The sequence below is a fragment of the Sciurus vulgaris genome, assembly GCF_902686455.1.
Source record: "Sciurus vulgaris genome assembly, chromosome: 7".
NCBI classification, from domain to species: domain Eukaryota; kingdom Metazoa; phylum Chordata; class Mammalia; order Rodentia; family Sciuridae; genus Sciurus; species Sciurus vulgaris.
The window spans coordinates 120735278-120761044 of NC_136467.1; the positions used below are offsets into that span (position 1 = coordinate 120735278).

The following is a 25767-nucleotide window of genomic DNA, read 5'->3' on the forward strand; positions in this document are numbered from 1 at the left end:
CCAAACACACCTCCCTGCTGTGTCCCCTGCTGCCCTCCAGGCCCGACAGCCACATCCTAGCCCCCCCAGTCGCACGCATCCAGGGAGCCTCAGCTCGGGCCTCAGTGCTGTGCGGTGGACACCGAGGCACTGGGGCAGGGAGTGGGACCCCCGCCGTGACCCTTCAGAGATGGATCATGGCGAAAGGGACGGGACCCAGGCTCAGGGAGACGCACCGGGACGTCAGGGGCCATCAGAACGCCCTCTTCTCAGGAGCCAGATTCCACTGGGAAGAAACCCCACTGTTGCAAGTGGAAACAGTTTGGGTGGCCCGACCCGTGACCATCCACGGGCACTTGGTAACCAATAGGCTCCGTGACTCAGGAACCAGCACCAAAGCCAGGGCCTGGAATGGCTTCTCTTCCTCAACTCAGCGTCTCCCGCCCCCGGTGTATGAGGAATACCTACCGTGGCAGAAAATCTGAAAATACAAGCAGGTACAAAAAGAAAAGTGTCACACCCCCACAGGTGACTCTGCCACCCAGAGATGTATTGCCAGGATTCGGTGTCTTTTCCTTAATCTGGTTTTCTAGAATTTTCCACCCCACCCCCACCCGCCTTATTTCACTGGGCGAAGTCCTTTGGAGGGTGCCGTCAGAGATGGCATCTGAGTCCTGATTTGAGGAGGATTTTCCTGAACTTTCAAGCTGGTCCCCAGCCGCTGCCCTGTCCAGGAAGGCAGGATGGGAGCTGAGGGACAGGGATCCCCGACAGGTGGGGTGGGACAGGAGGTCAGAAACAGCAGCCAGCTCTCTTGGGGGGCCTTTCAGAGGCCACCTCCACCAGTGAGCCCTTCAGGCGGTCCTCCTGCACCTTCAGTGACCTGCATGACAATATCCAGGTGTTAGGAGCAGCGTGGGGGCCGTGGGTATGGCCGGGCGCAGAGGCTGCTCCCAGCTCCCTCCTCCCCGTGCTCTGGTCATGGTGCTGGAAAAACGGGGCCAGGGAGAACGGGGACCCTCTGCCTCTTTTCTGGCATCCGTCCAGGCCCACTGGGCACCAGGCGCCACGTAAGGGATGCTGACGGGGACAAAGATGCTGAGGTTACCTGCTCTGGGTGTAAAGGGCAGACAGGGAAAGGATGATCACAACCCAGGAAAGGAGCCAGGTAGGGAAGCGGGTCTGAGCTGGCACCGAAGCCCTGGGCAAGGCTGGCCCGCAGAAAGGGGTTCTGGGCAGAGGGCCGGACTCAGGTCAAGAGCACGTGAAAGAGGCCCGTTCGTCTATCTGCACGGCGCTGTGGCACTGTGTGCCGGGAGCAGGTGCCTTGTCTCTCCCTGGATGTGCCAGGTCTCTTCTGGCGGGAGGGGTCGGTCGAACCCAGTAGAGGAACAAGTCCCTGCTTCCCGGACAGTCAGAAGCAGCAGGCCCGTGCCTGTGCAGTCATGGTTTGTCCCAAGGGCGATGAGGGACCCGGAGGAGGTCTGGGAGGGTTTCGGGGTAGCTGAAGCTTGGAGCGTGTTGGGGGGGTGCAGGGGACAGGGCCCTGGAGACAAGAAGCTATTGCAAGCATTTGGATTTTATTCTTTTTTAAAAATTTTTAGTTGTAGATGCACAGGCCATCTTTATTTTTATGTGGTGCTGAGACTCGAACCCAGTGCCTCACATATGGTAGGCAAGCGCTGTACCCCTGAGCCACACTCCCAGCCCTGGATTTTATTCTTAATCCACTGAAGTCACCAGAAGGTTGGGAGCAGGAAAGGGACATTCCCTCTTCCAGAAAATCAAGGAACTGAGGCTCAGAGAAGGACAGAGTGAAGCTGGAGTCAGGAGACCCAGTGCCCGCTCCCTGTCCTACCCACCCCAGGGGCCACCTCCTCAGGGCCTTGCCTGCCCAACAGTAGCCAGGGCTGGGACCAAGGCTGCCCCAGAGGATTCTGGGTGGGGGCGGGAGGTTGGGGGTGGCACTCACCGGGCCAGGTTCACCATGGGCTCCAGGATGTTGTGGCCCAGGGCAGCGCTGCACTCCCCAAAGGAGACCCCCAGCTCCTGCAGGCAGACAGAGGGGCACAGGGGCCTTGGGGAAACGGCGGAAAGGCCAGGCACAGCCCTTGCCAGAGTCCTGCCCAGAGCTGCCTGAGCCCATCTCCATGGGAGACTCAGCCCCAGCTCAGTGGGGTCCACCACCCTTCTACCCTGGTTAGCCAGGTGTCAAGGGCACCACCCGAGACAGTCCACAGCCTTCAGAGTGACAGCAGGAAGACAGAGTCCCAAATGAGGCAAGTACTCTACACTGAGCCCAGCCCCCTGAGGACATTTTTTTTTTAATTTTTTAAGTCGTCAATGGACCTTTATTTACTTATTTATATGCAGTGCTGAGAATGGAACCCAGTGCCTCACACATGCTAGTCAAGCGCTCTACCACTGAGCCACAACCCCAGGCCTCTGGGGACATTCTTAATGGTCAGTTACGTTTTTTTATTTCACAAATATATCTTCGGAGCTGGGAATGGTAATGCCTGCCTGTAATCCCAGCAGCTTGGGAGGCTGAGGCAGGAGGATCACGAGTTCAAAGGCAGCCTCAGCAACTCAGAGAGGCCCTAGGCAGCTCGGCGAGACCCTGTCTCTAAATAAAGTATGAGAAAGGGCTGGGGATATGGCTCAGTGGTTAAGCACCCCTGGCTTAAATTCTGGGTACCGAAGATATATATATATATATATATATATATATATATATATATATATATATCTTTGGGGGAATACTGGAAAATACAATATTAAAAACTCTAAACTCAAAAAATAAACCAACGTTAGCATGTGGGGGGACATTTCCATTCTAATTTATTTATGTCCCTTTTAAGGTGGGGCATGGCTCTCTGTCACTGTACTGTCCGGTTAAACCATATGAATGGCTGCCTCTGTAGGCCCCAAACTGTCCCACACTAGCAATTTCAGATGATTCAACTTTGATCCAGATTGCGCATCTGCTTTTCCAGCTTCACGTTGTATTGTCAGCTTGCCCCACGCCCTTAAATATTCTTTTAGGGCAGAATTCTTAATGGCAAACCCTAGGCTCTCTTATGACCCTCCACAGTGTAATCACCAGTCACTGCCAAATGTTTGCTCTTGTAAATAACACTGTAAGGAACATCCTCAGATAAACATGCCGATCATACATCAGAGGTGGGTATTTCTTCCGAATTTCCTTAGGGACAATTATTTCTGATTCTTCCCTTAGAATAAAGTGCTATAGAAGACGTCACTATGCCAGAAGGATGAGCTGCTTACTGCTTTTAAGAGGGAAAACTGCTGCCAGTCAGAGCCACCACGGCGACCCCAGGATTGTGAGAAATGAGAGACGCAACGGGAAGGAATCGCCCAAGGGGCTGTCAGAGGGGCCAGCAGTGATGTTTTTTCCTTATTATGCTCCAGGTTTTCTAGGATGTGATTAAATCCCATTTGTAAATAAATAGCATCCACTGTCTGCCAGGGAGGCTTTTGATGTAGTCTTCCCAAGGAAGGATTTGAATCTTAAAATAAAATAAATTAGAAGGGCGTATGCTAATTAGAGAGCAGAGATAAATTTAAGATTTGGGAATTTTAAGTGAAGCTTTTAAAACCTTTTTACTCTGAAGATTTTTCTTTTTAAAGGTAGTTGGGCTGTTGTGTGGGAACTTGCTAATTCCATGGTAAGGTTCAACGTCACACCCTTAACAGCCTCAGATTGGGCCCAAGGCTGGTCTGCAGTGGCCCAGGGTGGGTGGGAGGTGGAGGTGGTCCACTCTGACCATGGGGCCGAGGCAGGAATGGCCAGGGGTCCTCTTCAGTGGCACAGGCCAGGTTGACCCCTGTCCACTAACTGCTGGGGAGATGCCCACCCAGTCCAGGTGGGGAGACGGGTCGCCGCCTGGGCGCTTACCTGGGCCAGTTGCCGCCCGGCTTCAGTGGGCACTTGCCGCTTGTCCTCACAGTCCATCTTGTTTCCCAGGAGAAGAACGACCACGTGGCCTGACCCTGCATCCTGAGCACAGAGCAAACACCTCAGCCCTCTCAGTGTTGGCCAGGCCCAGACATGCAATGGCCGTGCCCACTCAAAGCCCCCAGAAACGGACAGGCTGCCCTCCCATGTGTCCCCCATGTGTCTCTATCACACCTGCATCCTTCTCACCTGGACCTGCCCCACTCCACAGTGAGTCTGCCCCTCCTCTGTGCCAACAAACAGCTCACCTACTTTCTAAGGCCAAACTCTAGGGCACCTCCTCCAGGAAGTATTCCTGGATTGCTCCCACCCCAGGCCCCTTTCTTCCTGACGGTGCTTGATCACACAGGCTGCCTTGGCACATTCCCTAATTATTTCATTAATGATAATGATAGCAACAACAACTTCTGATAACTGAGTGCTTGCTGTACACTAGGTGCTGTGCTGAAAGCAATTATATTGGTTAATCTTCAGAGCTCCCCAAGGAGAGAGGTCAGGAGATGGAAGTTCAGAGTTTGGATGGAAGTTAAGTCGTTTGTCCAAAGTCACAGAGTTGGGGTGCGATAGTTGGGATTCAAAGCTAAGTCCCGTCAGGCCCAGAGCCCAGCTCCCCTCCTTACGCTTTATCTCGTCCTGCTTCTTCTGTGTTTCTTCACTAACTAGACTTTGGAAGAGAAGCATCGTGTCTCGCTTCATGCTAATGTGGTTCACGTATTAGCTCATACACATTGCAGAGTTCTAGTATATATGTATTAAGTATTTTGGAGAAAAAAATCTAGACATGTATGAACAGATGAATTTTCGCATCATCCTCAGTTGTTAGGAAGAAGACATTGCAAACACAGCTGCTATGTATAGAAAAGAAATGCTTATAGGATAAAGGAAGCAGTTTGGTTTGGAGGCTGTACTGTGTGATTGTGGTTTCTTTGTACTATTGCACTCCTAGCTCATCCAGTCACATACCCTCAGTGTGTGGTGTCACTCACAAGGCTGTTATGTCATTTGTAACCCTGAGAGAAGAGGAGGGGTGGACAAGATGCAAGGTTCCTATAGACTCCCCAAACTGGAACCAGCCCTGGCAGCTGTATGCTCACCTGTAGACAGTCCAGCCAGTAGCGCACGTGGGCAAAGCTCTCCTGGGAGGTGACATCATACATAAGCACTACCCCATCCGCCTTGCGGAGCAACTGCCGAGTCAAGCTGTGGTACCTGCCCAGAGAGTCTGCATGAGACCACGTTAGCATCCTGATCCCGGTCCTGGCCTCCAGGGCCCTCAGCCACGCCCTCTGCTGCAAAGTGGCCCATTGACCTGTTAGCTGCTATGACTTCCCAAAGACAGTGCACGCGCCTGCTTTCCCTGTTAGGTGGTGGTAAAGGGCAACTTGACAACGTTCTCGTGACTCAAGTTTCAAAAGGTACTGAAGGGCACCCTCCAGAAATTCTCCCTCCCTCAGACCCATTCTGCAGCCACCAGCCCTGCTCCCAGGAGGCTGGCAAGCTTACCAGGTTCTTAAAAAATTTCCAGTGTGTGTGTGTTTTTGTGGTACTGAGGTGTGGGTGATTGAATCCAGGGATGCTCAACTACTGAGCTACTCCTCCCAGTCCTTTTTATTTTTTATTTTGAGACAGTCTCACTAACTTGCCCAGGCTGGCCTTGAACTTGCTGTCCTCCTCCCTCAGCCTCCCGAATGACTGGGATTATAGGCATGCGCCCCCATGCCCAACTTTCTAGGGGTATTTTATGTATACACACACACACACACACACACACACACACACACACACACACATTTTACACAAACACAGTGTAGCCTAGCACATCCAAGGCCCTGGGTTTGATACATAGCACAGAAAAAAAATAAATAAAAACAACACAAAACACTCATCATGTTCATTAATTTTCAGTATTCTATACTTGTTTTTTTCCAGTTAACAAGATGTCTTTGAGATATTTTCCGATCAGTACATAAAGGGTCCTCAGTCTTTTTTGGAGTTGCATAGTGTTCTATCGTACAGATTGACCCTCATTTATTTAACCAGTCCACTGTTGAAGGTCATTTAGATTGTTTCCAAGATGGGTTTTTGTTTTGTTTGTTTTTAGTACCAGGGATTGAACCCAGGGGCATTTACCCACTGAGCCACATTCCCAGCCCTTTTCATTTTTTAATTAGAGACAGGGTCTCACTGAGTTACTTACAGCCTCACTAAGTCGCTGAGGCTGGCTTTGAACTTGCAATCCTCCTGCCTCAGCCTCCGGAGCTGCTGGGATATTGGTGTGCGCCACCATGCCTGGCTGTTTACAAGATTTTGTAAGATAAACGATGTTGCTATAAACAGTCCTGGCCCTTTGTTATTATAGTCATGTATATAATTATATATACATTTATAATCTATAAAATGAGTTTCTAGAGATGAAATTGCAGAGGCAAAACACATGTGCCTTTCAGGTTATGGTCACCAGGTGTAAAATATACCACTAGGAGTATTGCCTAGGTGTAAAGTGGAAGGCCAGCGTATCCAGAAGGACAGGCGACTGGTGGCTGTCTCCTGTGGGTGGTGTTGGGACAGCCCCAGCCCATGCCCTGCCAGGTCCAGGAGCCTCTGGGTTGGCTGCCCTGCCTCCCAGGTGTGGGTCTGACCCAGGCTCCTCTCCTGACATCCTGAATCCTTCTTGGGCGGCTGCCGCCTCTGGCCCATGATGACAGGTCTGCCCTCCGCCCAGGCCACCCAGGTGTCCAACAACTGACACACAGTGCCACTACCTCTCCTGGCCAGCCGTGTCCCAGAGCTGCAGCACAAAGCACTCCTTGTCCACCAGCAGGGTTTTGACCCGGAAATCCACTCCTAGGACACACAGAGCAGGGTGAGGCCTACCTTCAAGTCACTGCCTGGCCCTCTAGCCAAGGCCTGCCCCGATAGACACCTGTCCCCAACACCAGCCACGCGTGTTGGAGCCTGGCTCCCCGGCTCCCAGCGTGCTCTCCAAATCCCAGAAGCCTCACAGGCTCCCCATAGACAGGCACCCGGGGGCAGGGGTGACAAAGGACGGAGCCCTGGCCTTGGGGGTGACCAGGCCATCCCCTACTGGTTGTGTGACCTCAGGCAGTTCACTGCCTTTCTCTGAGCCTCCCTTTCTTATCTACGAGGTGGCAATTTAAAAGCTGCCCATTGCAGGGTGCTGGGAGGTAGCTGGCTACCGTGGAAGGCTCAGCCAGGCTTCCGATGCTGCAGAGGTGACATTTTTTATCATGGTAAATCCTCATCTCCCCTCCCTGTGGTCACCGTTCCAGACTGTCCACGGGAAGATGGTGGCCAGATGGAAATCCCAGGAGGGTTCGAATCCTTGGGTGCCCCTTCCTACCCATCCCCCACTTCTCAAGGAAATTGGGAGAGGCAGTGACGGGAGGGCTGCTTGGTCCTCGTTCCACCCGCTTTCCTGCAGAGCACGCTGCAGGCCACAGACCAGCTCACAGAAGGTGGATCTCCTAAGCCATGGCCGGCTCCAGCCTGAGCTGGCAGCCACCCTTCTCTGGGTTTCTAAGGTGATACCCACGGGCACCTGCTGCTGTCTCCCCAGCACCGCAGACCCAGCCCCTCCCTCTGCCACGTGCTCCACCTGGATGAAAGCTGGGAAGCCTGACCCGGCCCAAAGTCTGTCTGCAGCCTTCACTTCTCTTTGTCGCTTTTTCCTCTCTATTAACCCCAAGGAGTTAGCATCATCATTATTATTATTATTACTATTTTGTTACTGGGGATTGAACCCAGGGGTGCCTTACCACTGAGCTACATCCCCAGTTCTCGCTTATTTTATTTTGAGACAGGGTCTCACTAAGTTGCTGGCCTTGAACTTGGCAATCCTCCTGCCTCAGCCTCCTGCGATGCCGGGATTACAGGCGTGTTCCAGGACGCCCGGCCGCAGCCTGCTTTGATTCTGTGGAAACTTCCTACCACATAATGACGGGGAGGAGCGCGCCTCAGGAATAAGACGCGCAGGGAAGGCACCTGGCCAGTAAATGGTAGTTCAGGGGATTCATAATGGTGGCCTTTTAGACCCTGCGACCCCACTGCACAGGGCGAGCCTGTCCCGGCTCCCAAGGGACAGGCATCTAACTAGCTGCATCTAACTTGCTCCCCGCGCCAGGATCTTGGGCAGAGACAAGCTGCCAGCAAGTCTCAAGCCCCTCTAGTGAAAGGGCGGCCACTGAGCCACCAGCCTGGTACAGGTCCTGTGCACCCTGGCCTGACATGAAGACGTGTAGGGCTCCCACCTTTGTCCCCAAACGGGTCTCCCTCTCATTCCCACGAGCTCGCTTCTACGCGACGCCCAGTGGCCAGCTATCCAGAGAGTTGTGCGATGGGAGGAGACTTCCGCTCCAGAAAGCGCTTTAGGGCACTTCATTTGCAGGAGCCACCGAATTAGACATTAGCAAATATTTACTTATGATAGTAACAATAGCTAACATTTTTTTGCACACTTATTATATGCCAGATATTGTTCTTAAAGCTTATCGCGAATTAACTCGACTAATCCTTACAACCACTATAAGAAGTTGGCATGACTGCTGTCTCCGTCAGCAGAGGAGGATTTGGGGGCTCGGGAGGTGTTATGGTTTGGATCAGAGGCATGTCTTGGAGGCTTGGTCCCCAGGCCGGCACTCCTGGGAGGCAGTGGAAACCTCGCGGGAGGTCTTCTGGTCCCTGGAGCACGGCCTGGAAGGAGATCTGGGGGCTCCAGCCCCTCCTTCCCTTTCTTTTGTTTTCCTGCCATGAGGTAAGTGGTCTAGTTCCACGACTGGCCTCCTGCCAGGATGAGCTGCCTTATCACAGGCCCAAAGGCAATGGGGAATCGACCATGGAAACCTCCAGCCTGTGAGGTTTATAAGTTGATCATCGCAGGTATCGGCCGGGGCCTGCCCAGCACATGTGAGGCACATGGGTTCGATCCTCAGCACCACATAAAAATAAACAAATAAAATAAAGGCACCCTGTCACCCACAACTACAAAAATTTTTTTTAAGAAACTAATTTGCCCAAGTCCACATCCCTGGTAAGTGGTAGAGCCAGGATTTGAAGGCAGACACCTGCGAGCCTTCTCTGCCACATATTATGCCACATAAACTCTACCAACAGACTCGCTGAGATATTCAGCTTGCCGGGGGACTTGCTGCCAGAGCGTGCAGACTGGCCTGGGGCTAGTTGTGATCCCATCCAGCTGGGCCCTGCAGTGGCCTGCCCACGCCACGTGGGTGGAGACGTGCTTGTGTTCACCATCCACCAGCACTGGCACCTAAATTGCAGGGTGCTTTGTTGATGGGTCACATTATAAGCTAATCAGATCAATGCAGAAAAAGCAAATTACCTGTAATTAGAGACGGTTAGTGAAATAGCAAGATTATGCCCACATAAAATAAGGTCTAAAGCAGGGCCCGTGGCCAGGGCAGAAGCTGCCGATTCCTCGCGGGTGGCTGGCTCTGGGCCTGCTCCACCTGCCTGTCCTGACCCCGGGGCCTTCCCTCCCGCCAACGCCCTCCCTTGCGGGGCCTTACCCACAGTCGCTGTCAGCCCTGCGGCGAAGGCATTGTGGTGCAGCAGGTGCAGGAAGGAGGTCTTGCCCACGTTGGAGTCTCCCAGGAAGATGACATGGAAGAGGTAGTCAGGGTCAGCTGGAGGATCTCTGGCCATGGAGTCCCCCAGGGATGGGGTCAGCCCGGCCTCCCTGGAGTCAGTTCCCCGGTCCTCAGGCCTGCTCTCTGCCCTCGGCTCCCTGGGTTGAGAGGGGCCTGCTTCTCCTTCCACCAGAACAGTCATGGCTGGGGGCCTGGGGTGTGCTTCCGGCTCAGCCAGCACGGGGAGGTTTCCAGTGGGCTCCTGGGACCCTGCTGCAGCCCCGGGCGGAGAGCCCCCTGGAGGGGACAGCTGCCCAGGAGCAGGGGCTTCTGATTCCCCAGAAGCCTGGGGTAGGTCAGTTGGGGGAGGGGCATGCAGAGGATCTTGCTGGGGGGACTCTGGATACCCAGGTTCCTGGCCAGGAGCCTCAACTGCCTGCTCAGAACCAAGGTCCAGACTGCCTCGGGCCACTGGCTTTCCTTCCTCAGGCTTGGGCTCCTCTTTCGGACTCTGGAGAGGGGAAGCAGGTAGCCCACCTGGCCTGGGGGCCCGGCCAGGAGCCTCTCTTAGTCCCCCAGGCCAGCCCTCCTGCCTCCCTGGGCTCTGCTTGCCCTGCTCCAGCCTCCCTGTGGGAGTCTGACCCGCAGACGGCAGGCCCCGGGCAGGTGCAGCTGACCCCTCTGTGAGGGCCATGGCCCCCTGGAACCCTGGGCCTGGCTCAGAGCCCATGGCAAACAGCTCCTGAAGGGCCTCTTGCTGCCTAGGAGGCTTGGCTGGGGCAGGCCCAGGGCCCTTGGCATCTGCATCTGGGACTTGAAACTGTTTGCTGGCACCAGCTGGGGCCTGGGGAGGGGGCGCGTCCCCCGGCGGAGCAGGCCCATCCTCTGAAGGAATGAGCCCGTGGAGTGCAGCTGTCACCAGGCTGCCCGGCGCCCCAGCTGGGGCTCCCAGACTCCAGGGGAAGTGGGCCCGGGGTCTTGGTTCTGGCTCACGGTTCGGTTCTGGCTCACAGATGGGTTCTGGGTCATGGGACTTGACGGGACACTCTGGACTAATGTCCCACCCTTCCAGGTCAACTCCTTTCCCATCCTTGGTGCTGCAAAACACCCCAGGGGGGCTCCTTGGGGCCCCATCTGGATCTGAAGATGGCTCCTGACCAAATAGCAAAGCATGGGACTTGGAGATGGAGATCTGCCTGACCACGCGGGGAGTCTGGGGGCCTGAGGTGTCTCTTGGGGTTGGGGGCGGGCTCCAGGAGAGCTGCAGGGCTTTGTGCGGAGGGCTGCTAAAGTTCAGGAGCTGGTCCCAATCATCGTTGTCTCCGAACAGCTGCTCAGGCAGCGGGGGCTCCTCAGGGCAGACCGCCGGAAGGCCTGGGGCCTTCTCACTTGAGCTGGGGACACTGGGAAGGAAGCGGGGAAGTGAAGCCAGGGGAAGGTCAGGTGGAGATGGCGTCACCCCTCTCCCCCCACTGACCTTCCCATGGCTGTCTCCTCCAGTGTCCCCACAGACAGCCCTTCCCACCTGGCCCTGTCTCTCCACCCTCCCACTCCTGAGCCCTCATCCCAACGCCCTCCTGAAGCCCGTCCTCCAGGAAGCTTTTTCTGATCACTCTGGCCCATCCTACACTGCTGACTATAACAAGTAGAGCGAGTGTCAGAGATCCAGCACTGCAGCGGCCCCTGTGTGTGTGTGTGTGTGTGTGTGTGTGTGTGTGTGTGTGTGTATGCACATGTGTGTCTTAATCCCAGTTGTGTGGTTTTGGGCACAAGTCTTTCCCTTTTCTGTGCCTCAGTTTGTTCATCTGAGAAATGGGCATGATTAGCTCAGCTTGGCAGGGTTGCTGCAAGCATCAAGGAGGGAGGTTACGTGTGCATTGCACGCTCACCACAGCCTTAGAGAACTGGGCCTACCACCCTGCCCAGGGGTGGCAGCCACTTACCTGGGCTTCTCTTCTATCTGCCAGGACACTCGACCCCTGGCAGCATCCAGATGCCTCCTGGTGACCTGCAGCCGACCCTGCATCTCCTCCAGCTGCCCAGCCAGGTCGTCCTTGGCCTCCCGAAGCTGCTGGTTCTCGGAGTTGGCCTCCTGCTGAGTGTTACTGAGGTGAAGGAGCTGGGCCTCCAGCTGCACAGGGGGGAGGGGGAGAGGTGCAATTGCCCTCCAAGGCCACCTGGGGAATAGATCCCCTGCCCTCCTCCTGCCCAAGCTCCAGGAGAAAAATACAAGATGGTGGGGGGTCACCCCTCAAGGGCCTCGTCACTTCCCTTCCTTCCACACAGGGGGACATGTGACATGCAGGGCACGAGGAGGGACCTGCGTCATTCAGGCACACCTGCCTGGGCTCAAGCCCCACACGGCTGCTCCATCTGGGCTGCAAGGGCTCCTGACCCAATGGCAAATCACAGGACTCAGGAGAATTGTGTGACCACCAGCAATGGAGGTAGAACTCTCACTATGGCTTCCAGGACCCTGCAGCCAACACCGCCTCCTTTCCTGCTGCTGCCCTCCCTCTGTTCGTTCCAGCTCACAGGTCCGCTTGTGGGTCCTTGTACACTCCTACCCCAGGGCCTTTGCACCTGCTGCTCCCCCTGCCTGAACTGCGCTTCCCCCAAATACCACAAGGCTCAGCCCGCAGCTCCTGAGGTCTGTACTCCAATGTCAGCATCTGAGTAAGGCCTTGCTTGTCGCCCCCCTCAGCTCATTTCAACTCCCCCAACCTCCCCTCCCCCTCCCCTGCTTTCCCCATGCCTCACATTCCCATGCTGTGCATTTTATTACCTGTCCCCTTGACTACATGGTACCTCATGGGCAGGGGTTTGTCTCTCATGTTCCTCAAAACCTAGAACAGTGTCTAGCACTTCATAGGAACTACAGGGTGGAGGGAAGAATGGTGGGGGGGGGGGGGGGTGCAAGGAGCAAGACAAAATGGCCCCATGAGGCTCAGAGATGTTAAGCACTTGCAAAGTTCACTCAGCCAGCATTGCAAACCAGAGACGAACTTCCACCTGGTCACCAGACTTCTCCAACAGAACTTGTGTTTGTCCAGTGCTTTCCCGGTTCAAAGCACCTTTCCATCTACTACCTCATCTGACACAAGCAGCCTAGGGGATACCATGGATGCAGCTACCCATTTTACAGATGGAGAAACTGAGGCCAGGAGAAGCCCCCCTCCCTCTGGTTTGGCATGGCTCCTCACTGGACCCTCAGGGATTTGGACCTTCTGCTTAACTGAGAACAGGGCCCAGGACACCTCTTTCCCAGGGACAGTGCTCCTAGGAGAGCCCAGGCCCAGTGAATCCTCCGATCAGGGTGGTGGCTTCAGACTGACCTGCCCAGTCAGGATCAGGGAGCGCTGACGGACGGCCCAACAAGATAGGCGTCAGGGTCTGGGAACCCTCGGCAGTTGGGCATCCACACAGTCCTGTCACTCACCTCCCTCTGGCCCTCGGCCAGCTTCTGCACCTCTCGCTCCTTGGCCTCCAGGACCTCCTGCATCTGGGAGCTGAGGGCCAGGCCCCGGGAGTCGCTCTGTGGAGTAGACAGCGCAGGCCTGCCCTGCACACGCTCGCACGAGCCAGCCAGGCTGGGCTGGCCCTCCCAATGCATCTGCTCCACCCCACCCAGGCCAGGGGCCAGGAGGTCCCCAGGTTGCAGCAACAAGGAGGCTGAGACCCAGAGGATGCAACCAGCCCTGAGGACAGGGGCACAGCCCGCTTCCAGCAGCTCTGCTGTCCACTCCTCAGCCAGAGGAGGAGCCGGGCAGGGGCGACCGGCCCCAGGGCGCGCACCTGGGCCTGCAGCTGCTGCCTCTCCCTGCTGATCTGCTGCTCCATCTCCTCGTAGAGCTGCCGCACCTCGCGCTGGTGGTCAGAGTCACGCCTGGAGGGGCAAGAGAGGGGCGCCAGGCGGCCCCTCAGCACCCGCACGGCTGGCCCCTGCTGCCAGGGCAGACTGAGCAGTCATGGTCCCTGTCACCCTGAGAACAGCCATCTGAGCACTCTGACATGGGTCACTCCTCTGTCACCAAGACACTGGTTCCCCTGGCCCTAGCCCGTGGTCCCTGTGCACCTTTCTTGGTCGACAACCCCTGGCCCCTAACTCAGACTGGCAGGGGAGCACCTTTCAGCCCCTGGGTTCCTGCGCACGCTGCAGCCTGGTGAGCAGTGACCCTGCTAAGGGTTCTGTCCCCTCCGGCAGGCTCCCGCAGCCCTGGTCCACCCGCTCCCAGGCCTGCCGCAAGGGGCCAGCGCGCGGCCCTCGCTCACTTCCTCAGCGCAAGCTCCAGAGCCTCCTTGTCGGCCCCAACCTCCTGCAGGCGGTGGCTCATCTTGGCCACCAAGCCCTCCAGGCTGCCTGCCAGCTGGGGCTCCTCCTGCCGCAGCTTCCCCCACAGCTGCCACAGCTCCGTCTGCCTGGGGAGGGGAAGCCACCAGAGATCAGGGTCAAGGAGGCCAGGAAGCAGGGGACCCTGCTCCTCAGTGTCCATGGCAACACTCCAAGAGACCTGGACACCAAGTCCATCAACACCTTACAAGACACAACTCGGATGTCACCTCCCCCAGGAGCCTTTCCTGGGGGCACCGTCTCCTTCCTGCGTCCCCACAACACTGTCTCTGTGATCAGTGACAAGCAGCAGGGTGGAGGACCGTGAGCCAGGGCGTCCATCTGCCTCCCCTCTTCTTCCACTCTGGCGCTGTGTGATCTTCTGCAAATCGAACGCTCTCTGGGCTCCTTTGTAAATGGGGAGGCCCACACCGCCTGGCAAGGTCACTGGGGAGTGAGAGACACGCCCAGTGAAAGCACCAGCTCAGGACCTGGCACGCGGCTGGCTCTCAGATCCTGCTTTCACATGGATCTCTAATTAAGTCATGGAGACAGATGCCAGAGGGCTGAAACCCAGGCCAACCTGCCGAGCGGGTAAATGACTGCCTGCTCCCCCTGCCCCGCCGGCCTACACCCTGGGTCCCACCCTGCCCGTCCCACACACCTGGCCCCACCCTCCAAGTGCCAGATGTAAGGGATCCTGTCCTCACAGAGCCCTGGGGGTGGGGTGAGCAAACCTGAGTGAATGGTGGGGACGCTCATGGTCCCCAAGACACTTGGAGGATGTGGAGGGGCGTTTCCTTCTCTGAGCAGGAGAGAAGCCCGCAGGCCCGGAGCCTGAGCCACACTGGACTAAATGCCCTCCTGCCTCCAAACCAGCCCAACCCAGAGCATCACCACGCCTGGGACTGAACAGGGCCCTTTTTCTGAGTGAAGAGAGGCACCCTCAGGGAGACCCCCAAGGGCTCTTGGGAGGCTGACACCCTAACTCCCTGACCCTCGTGGGAAGGCCCTGTAGGGCAGGGCGAGGAGGGAGGGTCAGGTGGGGAAGGTCTCCAGGCACCCTCGGCACGTGCTTCAACCCCTCGGTAACTCCGACCCCATTCGACAGCCAGGGAACGGAGGTCAGAGGTCAGCCACCTGCCCTGGGGCACACGGCGGGCAAGTGGCGAGATCTGCACCCCACTTGCCCCTTTGGCTCTGTGTCCAGGAGAACCCTCACGCCCACCACGTGGCCTTACTCAGGAAGGAAGTGGCTGGTTCCCAGCTGCCCCAGGAGGGCAAGGAAGGCCTCCTTCTCCTCAGCGTCTGCCTCCTCCAGTGCCGGGAAGCTAGCGGTCGCAGGCACCCGAGAGGGAGACGGTCGGCTCCTGTGGAGCCTGTGGGTGCTCGGGCTGGAGCCAAAGATGTTTTCTGTGGAACAAAGGGGAGCAGGTTGGGGTGGGCCCTGACCTCCCACCCTGCCCTGCTCCAGTCCTTGAGGAAGGAACTAGTACTGTGACATTATACAGCGCCACCTTCCTGCGCTCCTCATTTCAACCTTGGTGTCTACTCAGGGTAGGTGCTTGATCATCTGAGACACCCAAAGACTCGCTGGAATCCATGCTACAGCTCCCAGAAGCCGACAGATTCTTCATGCACGCAATCAAAGGTTATTTATTGAGCTTCTACTCTGTGCTGATGTCTGAATCAGGCAAAATCCCACCCCTGGTAGAGCAGACGTTTCCAGTAAGGGTTGAAAAGGACACTTATTTTTAAGCAGTTTTGCTAAGTGAGCCAAAGGAATAAAGCAGGTGATTTCCATCAGGAGACTAAGGATAAGCTACTTTAGACAGAGTGGCTAGAAGCTTCCCCGGGGAGGTGACCTGGAAATTGAGATGTGAGTAACAAAGAGAAAGTTCTGTGGGTTTCCAGAGAAGGAAGCTCCAGGCAGCGAGAGCAGCACGTGCGCACCTCCAGCTGCTCCCTGGGGCCTAGGATTCCCTTAACCAAGCAGGAGCAGGAGTGTTACCATCTGCCTGCGGCCTCAGGGGCAGATGGGAGGCTTTAACCCACCTCTGAGGCAATGTCCAGGGGAGTCCCTGATCTGCTGGGGACCAGAGGAGTGAGCTGTGATGGGGTCGCCCTTCCTGCCAGCCCAGCCACAGCACACCTCTGGGGAAGTCCCTAGCAGCCCCCCAGGTTAGACGTACTGAGTCCAGAGCTGAATTCTTCAAGGGAGAGCTGGCCCCTCTGCTCCATGTCCACCCAGTCAAAGATCATCTGTGGCTCCTCCTCGCTACCCAGGAAACTGAACTTGGAGTCCTGGAAGGAAGGCGTGAGTTGGGCGGCTGTTCCCACAGTGAGGGGCTCTGGGTGACCCTCAAAAAGGGGACGCATTTGTCCTCAGTCCCACTTCCCATCCCCCAGCTTCAGAGATCTCCCAACACCTGACCCAGGGCCTCCCCTGAGCCCCCAGTATCACCCAAGGCAGCCCCAACAGGCCCCACACCCTTGCCCTCTCTCTCGCCAGACTCAGGGCTGGGGCTGGGGCTCAGAGGTAGAGCGCTTGCCTAGCACGTGTGAGGTGCTGGGTTCAATTCTCAGCACCGCATATAAAGAAACAAATTAAATAAAGGGTCCATCAACAACTAAATAAAAAAAAAAAGAATCCAAACTCATCTGTTCTGAGTCCCAGCCCAGTCTCAATGAAGGACAGCAGTTCATCAGTTTCAAAAAATTATCTGAAACTGGAAAATAAGTCACAAAGGTGGATAGCATATCCCTTTAGCATCAGAGGGACAGGGGCCAACCACACATCTTCCAGACTAGAAGGCGGACTTAGTTCAAGTCATGGGACTGATTCAAGAACTCAGAATACATGAAGTCACATGTCAACATGTAGATTTTATCCAGGAGACACATAAATAATTTTTATCTGATGGAACAGAAAACTCCAAGATTTATAGCCTGTTGAACATTAACCAGCTTTTAAATGTCTAACTCAGCAATTTGATTCAAATGTTTTTGTTAAATTGCCTAGATTTTAAAATGTGCTTTGAATCATTTGTAACATTAATTAATGAGTTAAATCTCTGATATGAGTGTTTCTGTTCATTTGTTTTTCTTTCTTTTTTTTTTTGGTACCAGAGATCAAACCCAGGGGCATTCAACCACTGAGCCACATCCCCAGTCCTTTTTATATTTTATTTATAGACAGGGTCTTGCTAAATTGCTGAGGCTGCCTTTGAACTCGCGATCCTCCTGCCTCGACCTCCCCAGCCGCTGGGATGACAGGCTGCACCACCACGCCCAGCTCGGATGTGCATTTTTTTATGTTCACCTCTAGGTCATGAGTTGACCTTCTGGAAAGTTATCCTTTAGAGGATCCACCACCCAAGAGACTCACCTGGCAGAGCTATGTGCGCGTGCGTGTGTGTGATTCAAAAAAAGCCTTTTACTGTTATTGAGAGTCTACATTGCCAGACAAGTATACCTCATGGGCTCTTAGAATCCAGGTGTTTCTTTTTTGACTCTCAGAAGGAATCTAAATATAACAGAACTTTGAATTCACCAATTCTGCTACTCTAATTATTGGTTTGTTTCCTTTTTGCTGATTTTGTGGGTTTTTTATTTTAATTTTTATTTGTTCTAATTAGTTACACATGACTGCAGAATGCATTTTGATTTGTTGCACATGAAGATTTCATTTTTTAAAATATTTTTATTAGTCATTTAATTTATTTATTTATATGCGATGCTGAGGATGGAACCCAGTGCCTCACATGTGCTAGGCAAGTGCTCTACCACTGAGCCACAAGCCCAGCCCAGATTTCGTGTTTTTATGTTGGACTGCACATCACTGTTCAGCTATTATCGGTTGGTGGCAGCGCTGATGGGGAAGGAGATGTCATGATCTATCTAGGATACAAGTGCCTTGGGTGGAGAGATAACAGAAAATTTGGTCTGCTCATCTTTTGGTTGTTGTTTGTTTTTCTATTTGTGACCTCAAGTTGGCTAAGAATTGCTATGCACAGGAAGGAGAACAGCAGCTCGTGGAGACCTGGACTGGTGAGGTTTTGTGTCTCTGCATTTACTTGTAACCTGTAGGTTAAAATTATAGAAATGAAGCCACACACTGTGTGTGTGTGTGTGTGTGTGCGCGCGCGCACACGCGCATGTGTGTGTAATTCAAAAAAAGCCTTTTACTGTTATTGAGAGTCTGAAATATTTTTCTACCTGTGGAAGGAATTAGTAACTTAGGGTAATATGTCTCTTAAGAGTGTTCTGCGGGCTGGGGAGATAGCTCAGTTGGTAAAGTGCTTGCCTTGAAGCGCAGGGCCCTGGATTTGATTCCCAGCACCGCAAAAAAAAAAAAAAAGTGTTCTGCATTGATTGGTTTATGGAGACAAATACATGTTTGTGTAAGTCAATGTTCTTTGAAATAGGTAATAAGAAAACTGAAATTCTAATGTTATAAATATTCTACACTTAAAAAATCATATTATAGAAACTGCTAACTCAAATTTTAAAGAACTAGGTTCACATAATTAAGGTGGATTATTGAATACATTAAAATTACTTGTTAATTTTGGTTTATAGAACACAAATAATAGCTGCTTTCTCTGTTTTATGTTAAGTATAATGTTAATATCCATTCTGTATTTTATAAAATCTTCATTTATTTTTTTGTGAAGAAACTAGTTAACCTGAATTTCTTTCACTTTATTATGTCTCACTGATGAAATAAGCCAACATCATCCTTGAACATTTGTTATTGTTAGGATTATAAAAATGTAAATATGTATTCAATAACTTAATTCATTATTTTAACAAGATCATTTTATGTAAGCAGTATTAATTTTATAGTGTCTCATTTTTGGGTGGCAGGTACTGGGGATTGAACCCAGGGACAATTAACACTCAGCCTATAGTGTCTCATCTTCGACACAATTTCTAAGAGCCTCAGGTAACTTTAAAAACCTGAATTTATATTCAGTTACAGTAATAAATAATTTTTAGTTACTTAGTAATGTTGAAGAAAATTTAATATTGAACTTACTGAACTATATTCGTTGATTGCTAAGCAAAAATTTAAGTTTATATCCTTTGACTTCTTATTTTTGCACATGCTAGAAGGTCTCAATATCTTTGAGTCATGTTAATGAATTCATTTTTGCCACTTAGAAAAACTGAGGACGGCAGAGACCCAGACGTTTGCAGGTTCATACCACAGCACCTTATCCACAACAGCCCCCAACCGGAAGCAACCCAAATGCCCATCAGTGGATAAATGGACAAAGTAGGCATGGTATCCACATAGAACGGAATACCACCCAGCTTTAAGAAGAAAGGGAATTCTGAACACGAGCTTTCACATGGATGAACCATAAGGACCGCTAAGTGAAATGAGCCCGTCACAAAAGGACTAATACTATATGTTCCCACTGAAGTATCTAGACAGCTCAAAATCAGAGACAGAAAGGAGAATAAGAGCTGGGTGCTGTGGCTCGGGAGGCTGAGGCAGGAGGATCTCAAATTCACAGCCAGCCTCAGCAACTTGGTGAGGCGCTAAACAACTTAGCAAGAACCTGTGTCTGAATAAAATACAAAAAGGGCTCGAGATGTGGCTCGGTGTCCCTGAGTTCAATTCCCAGTACCCCAAAAAAAGAAAAAAAGAAAGTTGAATAAGGCCATCAAGGGGTCGGGGTAGGGAGGAAGGAGAGCAGTTGCTTCATGAGCAGAGTTTCATTTTGGGAAGATGAAAGACAGTTCTGGAAAGGGATGGTGGAGATGGCAGTGCAGGGCTATGAATGCACCCCTGAACTGTACACTGGAAAATGACTAAGTGGTAAATTTTATGTTCTGTCCACTTTGTCATAATTTTTTTAAAAAAAGTGTGACATCTACGTGTGGCTGTAGAAAGTTGTGTTATATGTGTTGGTGAGCTTTGCTCGTCTAATAAAATGGATGTGTTCGATGGTTCCTGATTATTTACCCGCCATTCGTCCTGGGAAACAGAGGTTAATGACATTGGTTAAGAGCATTAATCACTCTGTGTGCTTAAGACACCACTAAGAGCAACAGTGACAGAGACACAATCATATCTGTGAGGAAAATGGAGTGTGGGTTTGCTTTCCAAGGGATCAGGCAAGAGGTTTTGTCTGAAGGTAGAAAAGGATAAAAATAAAATGTGAATAGATCCAGAGGTTTGCTGAAAGGCAGCTTTATTTGCCTAATTTATAAGGCCTGAAAATTAGCTATGGAATGTATTAACATTTTGCCAAATTTGATTTCATTACGATGGGTTTAAAAATAACAATAAACAAAAGCACGAAACATTAACTGCCATGATATTCTAAAAAGGTGAAACTAGAATTTGTCTTCATCTCTATTAAAATGATAAGTTGGTCTCAGAGTTCTCAGCAAGGGCCACTGTGGGTCAACAATGCCGGGCGTGGTAGTGCACACCTGTAATCCCAGTGGATCGGGAGGCTAAGGAGGGAGGATCTCAAGTTTGAGGTCAGTCTCAGCAACTTTTGTGAGGCCCTAAGTAATTTGGCAAGACCCTGTCTCAAAATAAAGACACAAAAAAGGTTTTGGGATGTAGTTCAGTGATTAAGTGTCCCTGCATTCAATCTCCAGTACCAAAAAAAAGGGGGGGGGTGTGTGACTATTTTTCTCTATGTAAGCTACATATATAACATTCTATCTCACTACAATCATTTCTGATTTGTTTTTTCCATATCATATCCTAATTTTTTAAAAAACAAAAAGCAAAGTCACCTCCCTTATGAAAGAGCTAATTTTTCTTATAATCATATTACCTTCTCCCTTGTTTATTTCGAAGTATTTTATTCAACTATCACTTTAAGCTAGGTGACCAACTGCTGTTTCTGGGACTCCCAGGATCCTGTCTCAATCTAGGCTCAGATGTTCTCTGCCAGCTCTTTGAATGTTGCCTCCCCTAAATGTAAGGGGGGTGGGGATTAAAATAAAATATCCAGGTTATCTTTCTCTGTATTTCTTGAATATGTCAATGCTATTATAAAGCATCAGGGGAAGGACTGTCAAATCAGAAGCCATGTTCCTCCTGGCCCATGCTAAGTTTATATAGGCAAAATGTTATTAAGATAAATATTTCAGCAATGTCCTGCTCTGTGGGGAGGCCCTGGAGATTCCATGGTTTTTTGCTACCCATGACATGTCCTTGTCTTCAGGGGAAGCACTGAGCAAACCCTAGGAAATAGCTGGTCCTGCCCTGGGTGTTCTGCCCTCTCTGCTCTGGTGTTATTAGTTCCTGTACTAAATCGCCACAACCTTTCTGTCTAGTACTTGACAGGTTTCTGCTTTCCTAGGAACCCCTGAAGGCTCTGCTATGTGTTGCAGGTCACAGCTTGGGTCTTCAACAAAAAGTCAAAGACCATAGAAAAAGGACTGTTTCAGGTTCTATGAGCTATTTAAGCTTCGCTTGGATACGGGCTTCTGGGCTGACATTGGATGACTTTCAGATTGACCTAGTGACCTGAGGATTTGCAGGGCTCTTGAGTCCAAATGCAGACAGCTTATCCAAGATCCAGCCGAACACAAATTAATTCCATGACTCAGAATGAACAGCTGCAGGAAATCTCCTTGTGGTTATTTGTTGGGAAGATGGTTGATACTATCTTTTATTGTTCTACTTTAGAAGATCTGTAAGGAAGTTCTTTCTCTTTCTTCTGAGCTGTTTCTAATCCTCAATTTGGTAGTTCAACATTTGTAAACTGAAATGAAACATTTCAAATGGTATCTGAATCTCACGGCCTCCTAATGATTCAGAGACCAATGCTTTTATGGAATCTCTTTACTTTCAAAAGCAATATAATTATATGTGCAAGTTCAATAGAATTTGGCCTCTTTTTTTACTGGGATATAATTGGATAAAACAATTGTGAGCCAGATGCAATGGTGCACACCTGTAATCCCAGCTACTTGGGAGGCTAAGGCAGGAAGATTTCAAGTTCAAGGTCAGCCTGGGTGAATTAGTGAGACCCTGTCTCAAAACAAAAAATATAAAGGGGATTGGGGATTATTTCAGTGGTAGAATGCCCCTAGGTTCAATCCCCAGTCCCTCCAAAAAAAAGGGGAAAAAAAGCAATTATAACCAAGGCCCTACTTGGGATGTTGCTTTACACAGTGATCCTCATTTAATCAGGGAGAGCAAAGCCCTCTCAGGAAGCTGTTTTGGAACCAAATGATAAGGAAGGTCAATTCCTGGCAAGAAAATCTGGGAACTTCAAGAAGAAAGGAAGCCACTCAAATCTATAAGGGCCATCTGCTGGAGAGAGCATCTTGGGCTTGATTTCCTACCTTAGGATCGAGGTTGAATGACAACTCATCCCAGTTTCCCAAGGACTTTGCCAGTTTTAGCAAGTAAATCCCCACATTCCAGGCAGCCCGGCAGTCCTTGGAAAACTGGGAAAGCTGGTCACTCGATAGAAGGGCAAATTGCAGGTGCTTTTAAAGTCCAACCTAAGATGCCATATGAAAACTTCTGAACAGAAGCTAAAAAGGCCTAATACTGCCAAGTCTTGATTTTGCCAAAAATTCAGAGGCCCATATACTATATACTCTTGTTGCACCTATGCAAATAATAAAACCAAACCTGATCAAATCTTTCATAGATCAAAAGCTAGGAAATTATTCACAATCACAGAAAAATTATCCGACATGTGGAAATAAGACAAAAAGGTAGGGGCTAGGATTGTGGCTCAGTGGTAGAGCGCTTGCCTGGCATGTGTGAGGCACTGGGTTCGATTCTCAGCACCGCATAAAAATATAAAAATAAAATTTAAAAAAAAGAAAGGTAGCACATCCTTTCAATATTACATGGAGGCAAGGATTACCACACATTGTCCAAACCAGAGGAAAGACTGAGATCATCGTATTGTTTATATTTAATTAAAAGTGCCTGACTCACTGAAATTACTTGCTAGCTGGAAGATTTCTGTCCAGGGAAAAAGAAAACAGTTTGCGTCTAGTAAAACAAAACCCCCAAAGATTTATGGCCTGTCGGATATTAGCCATGTTTAAAACTGAACTCAGCAATCTTAAACACTTTTCTGTTAAACTGCCTATAAATATCCTAGTTGCTCACGAGCTCTTTGAACGAGTCAAAACATCTTCCTATTTCCCTTATTAATTAATAATGATAAAAGTAAATTAGACAAGACCTTTGGTAAGTGTCGATTTCATATTTACTCGTCTTTTTTTTTTTTTTTTTAACCTTTTTGAAAAGTGCATTTCAATAGCAGCTATTCACACCTTAATGTGCCCTTGAAGGCCAGTTCAGAGGGGGAAAGGACTAAAGTCCAAGCCTAGAACAGCCTAGAAAAGCAGGCCCCTCAAGACTTAAGCAACCCATGCAGGCCCTCTTGCCATGAATGAGGAGAAAGCAAAACAAAATCAGTCAACCTCAGTCTGGGTCATAGCTAAGACTCCTTACAGAACACACGACCATTGCTGATCTTATGTTTCATTAAATTCATAATCATGGCGAGGTGTGGCAGCACGCCTGTGATCCTAGCAGCTCGGGAGGCTGAGGTAGGAGGATTGAGTTCAAAGCCAGCCTCAGCAATTTATCATGGCCCTGAGCAACTTAGCAAGGCAGGGTCTCTAAATAAAATATAAAAAAGGGCTGAGGAGGTAGCTCAGTGGTTAAGTGCCCCTGGGTTCAATTCCCGGTACCAAATAATAATAATAATAATAAAAATAATAAAGTTTGTAGCCATCAATTTGGTTTGATTTTCAGAGTTCTGACTGCTCTGCAGTATAAACTTCCTGCTCAAAGGGCCTGAAATTATGTCATTGGCAAATTACTTCTTTGGTTTAAAATCCTCTCCTTTGTTGAAATGCAATGTTTCTGAAAGAGGCTACCCCATAAGCCTGATCAGTCATCCACACGTTGGTATAAACAAGTCCCTAGTCTTTTCTGGGAGCCTGTGCCTTGCCAGGATAGGAGGTCTCAGGGTCTGCAGAAGAGGGATTCAGGAGTTAGGATGGGGGCCTTGAGCTCACCGCCAGGTCCTCGCGAGTGACAAATCCCCTCTCTTTGGCACCACAGTCCTGGAAGAAGGCCTGCAGTTCTGCATCTGCCTGGAAGGACCAGGACTCTGGCTCTGGAGTGACTGGGGCATCCTGGCCATCAGCTGGCTCTCTGGTCTGCCGACGACGACTGGAGCCCAACTTGCGGCCTTTTCGAGATATTCTCTGTCCACTTTCCATGGTGCCTTGGACCTGGGGACAGAGGAGAAGTAAGGGAATGCTGGGTTTCTGAAGAAAATCAAAACCCTCTCCTATCTTCCCATCGCCTCCAGAAGAAAATCTACCATCGCCAACCAGCCACGCCTGATCCGTCCCTGGCTGGGCTCTCTGGCCTTGTCCCCCATGCCCCTTCAGGGCCTCCGGTACCTCTGCCTGGAATGCATTTCCCTGCTATCCAAACGTCCCAGTCCTTCAGCTCTCTGCTCGACCATGAAACCCTTCTCTGACCATCCTATAAAGTGGCCCCCCGGCAGTTGTCCTAGTTTCTGATCTACAGAATGTCACCCAGTTCCTTCCCAGGTCTCTCCTGCTGCTCTGCCAGCTCATTTCTGCATATCTTGGCAGCATCGAAACGACTGATGCTGGCCTCCCCCTCACTCAGCCGCGCCTCGCCGAACTTCTCCCTCCTCCCTCGACACACGCATCCGGAACCCGCACAGCAGAGCTCTCGGGCTGCCTGGCTCTCAGGATCTTGTATGACATGCCTCCCTCTTCCTTCCTCCTCACAGCCTCGTGATCCATGGGGACCCTGAGGAAAAACTGGTGGCTCCAGGAATGCCAGAGCCCCCGCTTCTCCCTTCGCCCCAAACTTCTCCAGTTCCCTCACCCCTAGACTAGCTCACGCCCTCCCTCGAGCCTCAGAGGCTGCCTCCCCCAAGAAGCCTTCCCTGCAGCCACCCTCATGCTTCAGGCTCGGTGTCCCCTTGTCTGTGGCCTGCTACAGTTTGATTGTGTCCCCAAAAGTTCATGAGTTGGAAACTCAGCCCCCCGCGGGGGGTGCTGGGAGGGGGCCTGACGGGAGGCATTTAGGTCGTGGGGGCTCCGCTCTTAAGAATGGATTCCAGCTGTTTGGCGGGAGCAGGTCTGCCCATGTAAGAGGGGGTCCTTATTAAAGGATGAGTTCAGGCCCCTCTTGCTCTCTTGCCCCTCTGCCTTTCACCCTGGGATGACACAGCAAGAAAGCTGTCACCGGATGCCAGCTCTTTGATCTCCTAGATGTCTGTTCTTTATACTTAACCCAATCCACAGTATTCTGTAAGACAGGCCCACAATGCCCTGGGACCCCTTGATATGGATGCATCTCAGTCCACACTGATCCCAGAACCTTAGTACATATTAGGGGCTCATCTAAGAGACATCAAGCTCATTGATTGGGACCCCTTCATCTGTTGCCAAAGGCCTTAGTTCAGTCAGTTGACAAGAATTTTGAAAAACAAAGATTCTCAAATTGAGGACCCCAGGCCAGGGCAAGGGAGGCTGGGCCTGCCCTCAGGGGGTTAAGTCTGAGGTGCATGGAACTGTAAAGAGTGGCAAGACCCTGGTGTGCCCTCAGGGTGGCTTCTGCAGGTAGTGGGACAGGATTTGGAGTAGCAGAACCTGCCCGTGCTTCAGGGAGGAGAGGCCACTCTGGGCTCTCACCTTGGCCTGTTATGATTTGGATCTGGAATGTCCCCCAAAGGCTCATGTGTTAAAGATGTGGTCCCCGTGCACCAAGGTTCAGAGCAACTGAATCACGAGGCTCTGACCTCACAGTGGATCAATTCATTGAGGATGAACTAATCGACTATTGGAGGTGGTGGGAGGTGCAGGAG

The 25767-nt window shown here is 51.4% G+C and overlaps 1 protein-coding gene across 7 annotated transcripts in view; it reads right to left on the minus strand.

The window, feature by feature from the left end:
• Positions 1-549: 549 nt before the first annotated feature.
• The window catches only part of RAB44 (RAB44, member RAS oncogene family), a 31212-nt gene continuing 5994 nt past the window's right edge, over positions 550-25767 (minus strand). For 2 of the 7 annotated variants that reach the window (XM_079146350.1, XM_079146349.1), the window contains exons 2-14: positions 23930-24148; positions 16087-16198; positions 15136-15307; positions 13837-13983; positions 13360-13450; positions 13004-13099; positions 11508-11695; positions 9505-10967; positions 6721-6802; positions 5053-5167; positions 3899-4000; positions 1952-2028; positions 550-862 (exon numbers count right to left, since the gene is read on the minus strand). In XM_079146350.1, the coding sequence (XP_079002476.1) occupies positions 772-862; positions 1952-2028; positions 3899-4000; positions 5053-5167; positions 6721-6802; positions 9505-10967; positions 11508-11695; positions 13004-13099; positions 13360-13450; positions 13837-13983; positions 15136-15307; positions 16087-16198; positions 23930-24136 (2943 nt within the window). In that variant the 5' untranslated portion in view covers positions 24137-24148 and the 3' untranslated portion in view covers positions 550-771. Of the gene's footprint in view, positions 863-1951; positions 2029-3898; positions 4001-5052; positions 5168-6720; positions 8720-8760; positions 9318-9504; positions 10968-11507; positions 11696-13003; positions 13100-13359; positions 13451-13836; positions 13984-15135; positions 15308-16086; positions 16199-23929; positions 24149-25767 lie in introns of those variants that run through there. The other 5 variants (XM_079146351.1, XR_013764914.1, XR_013764915.1 and 2 more) reach the window with 5 other exon arrangements.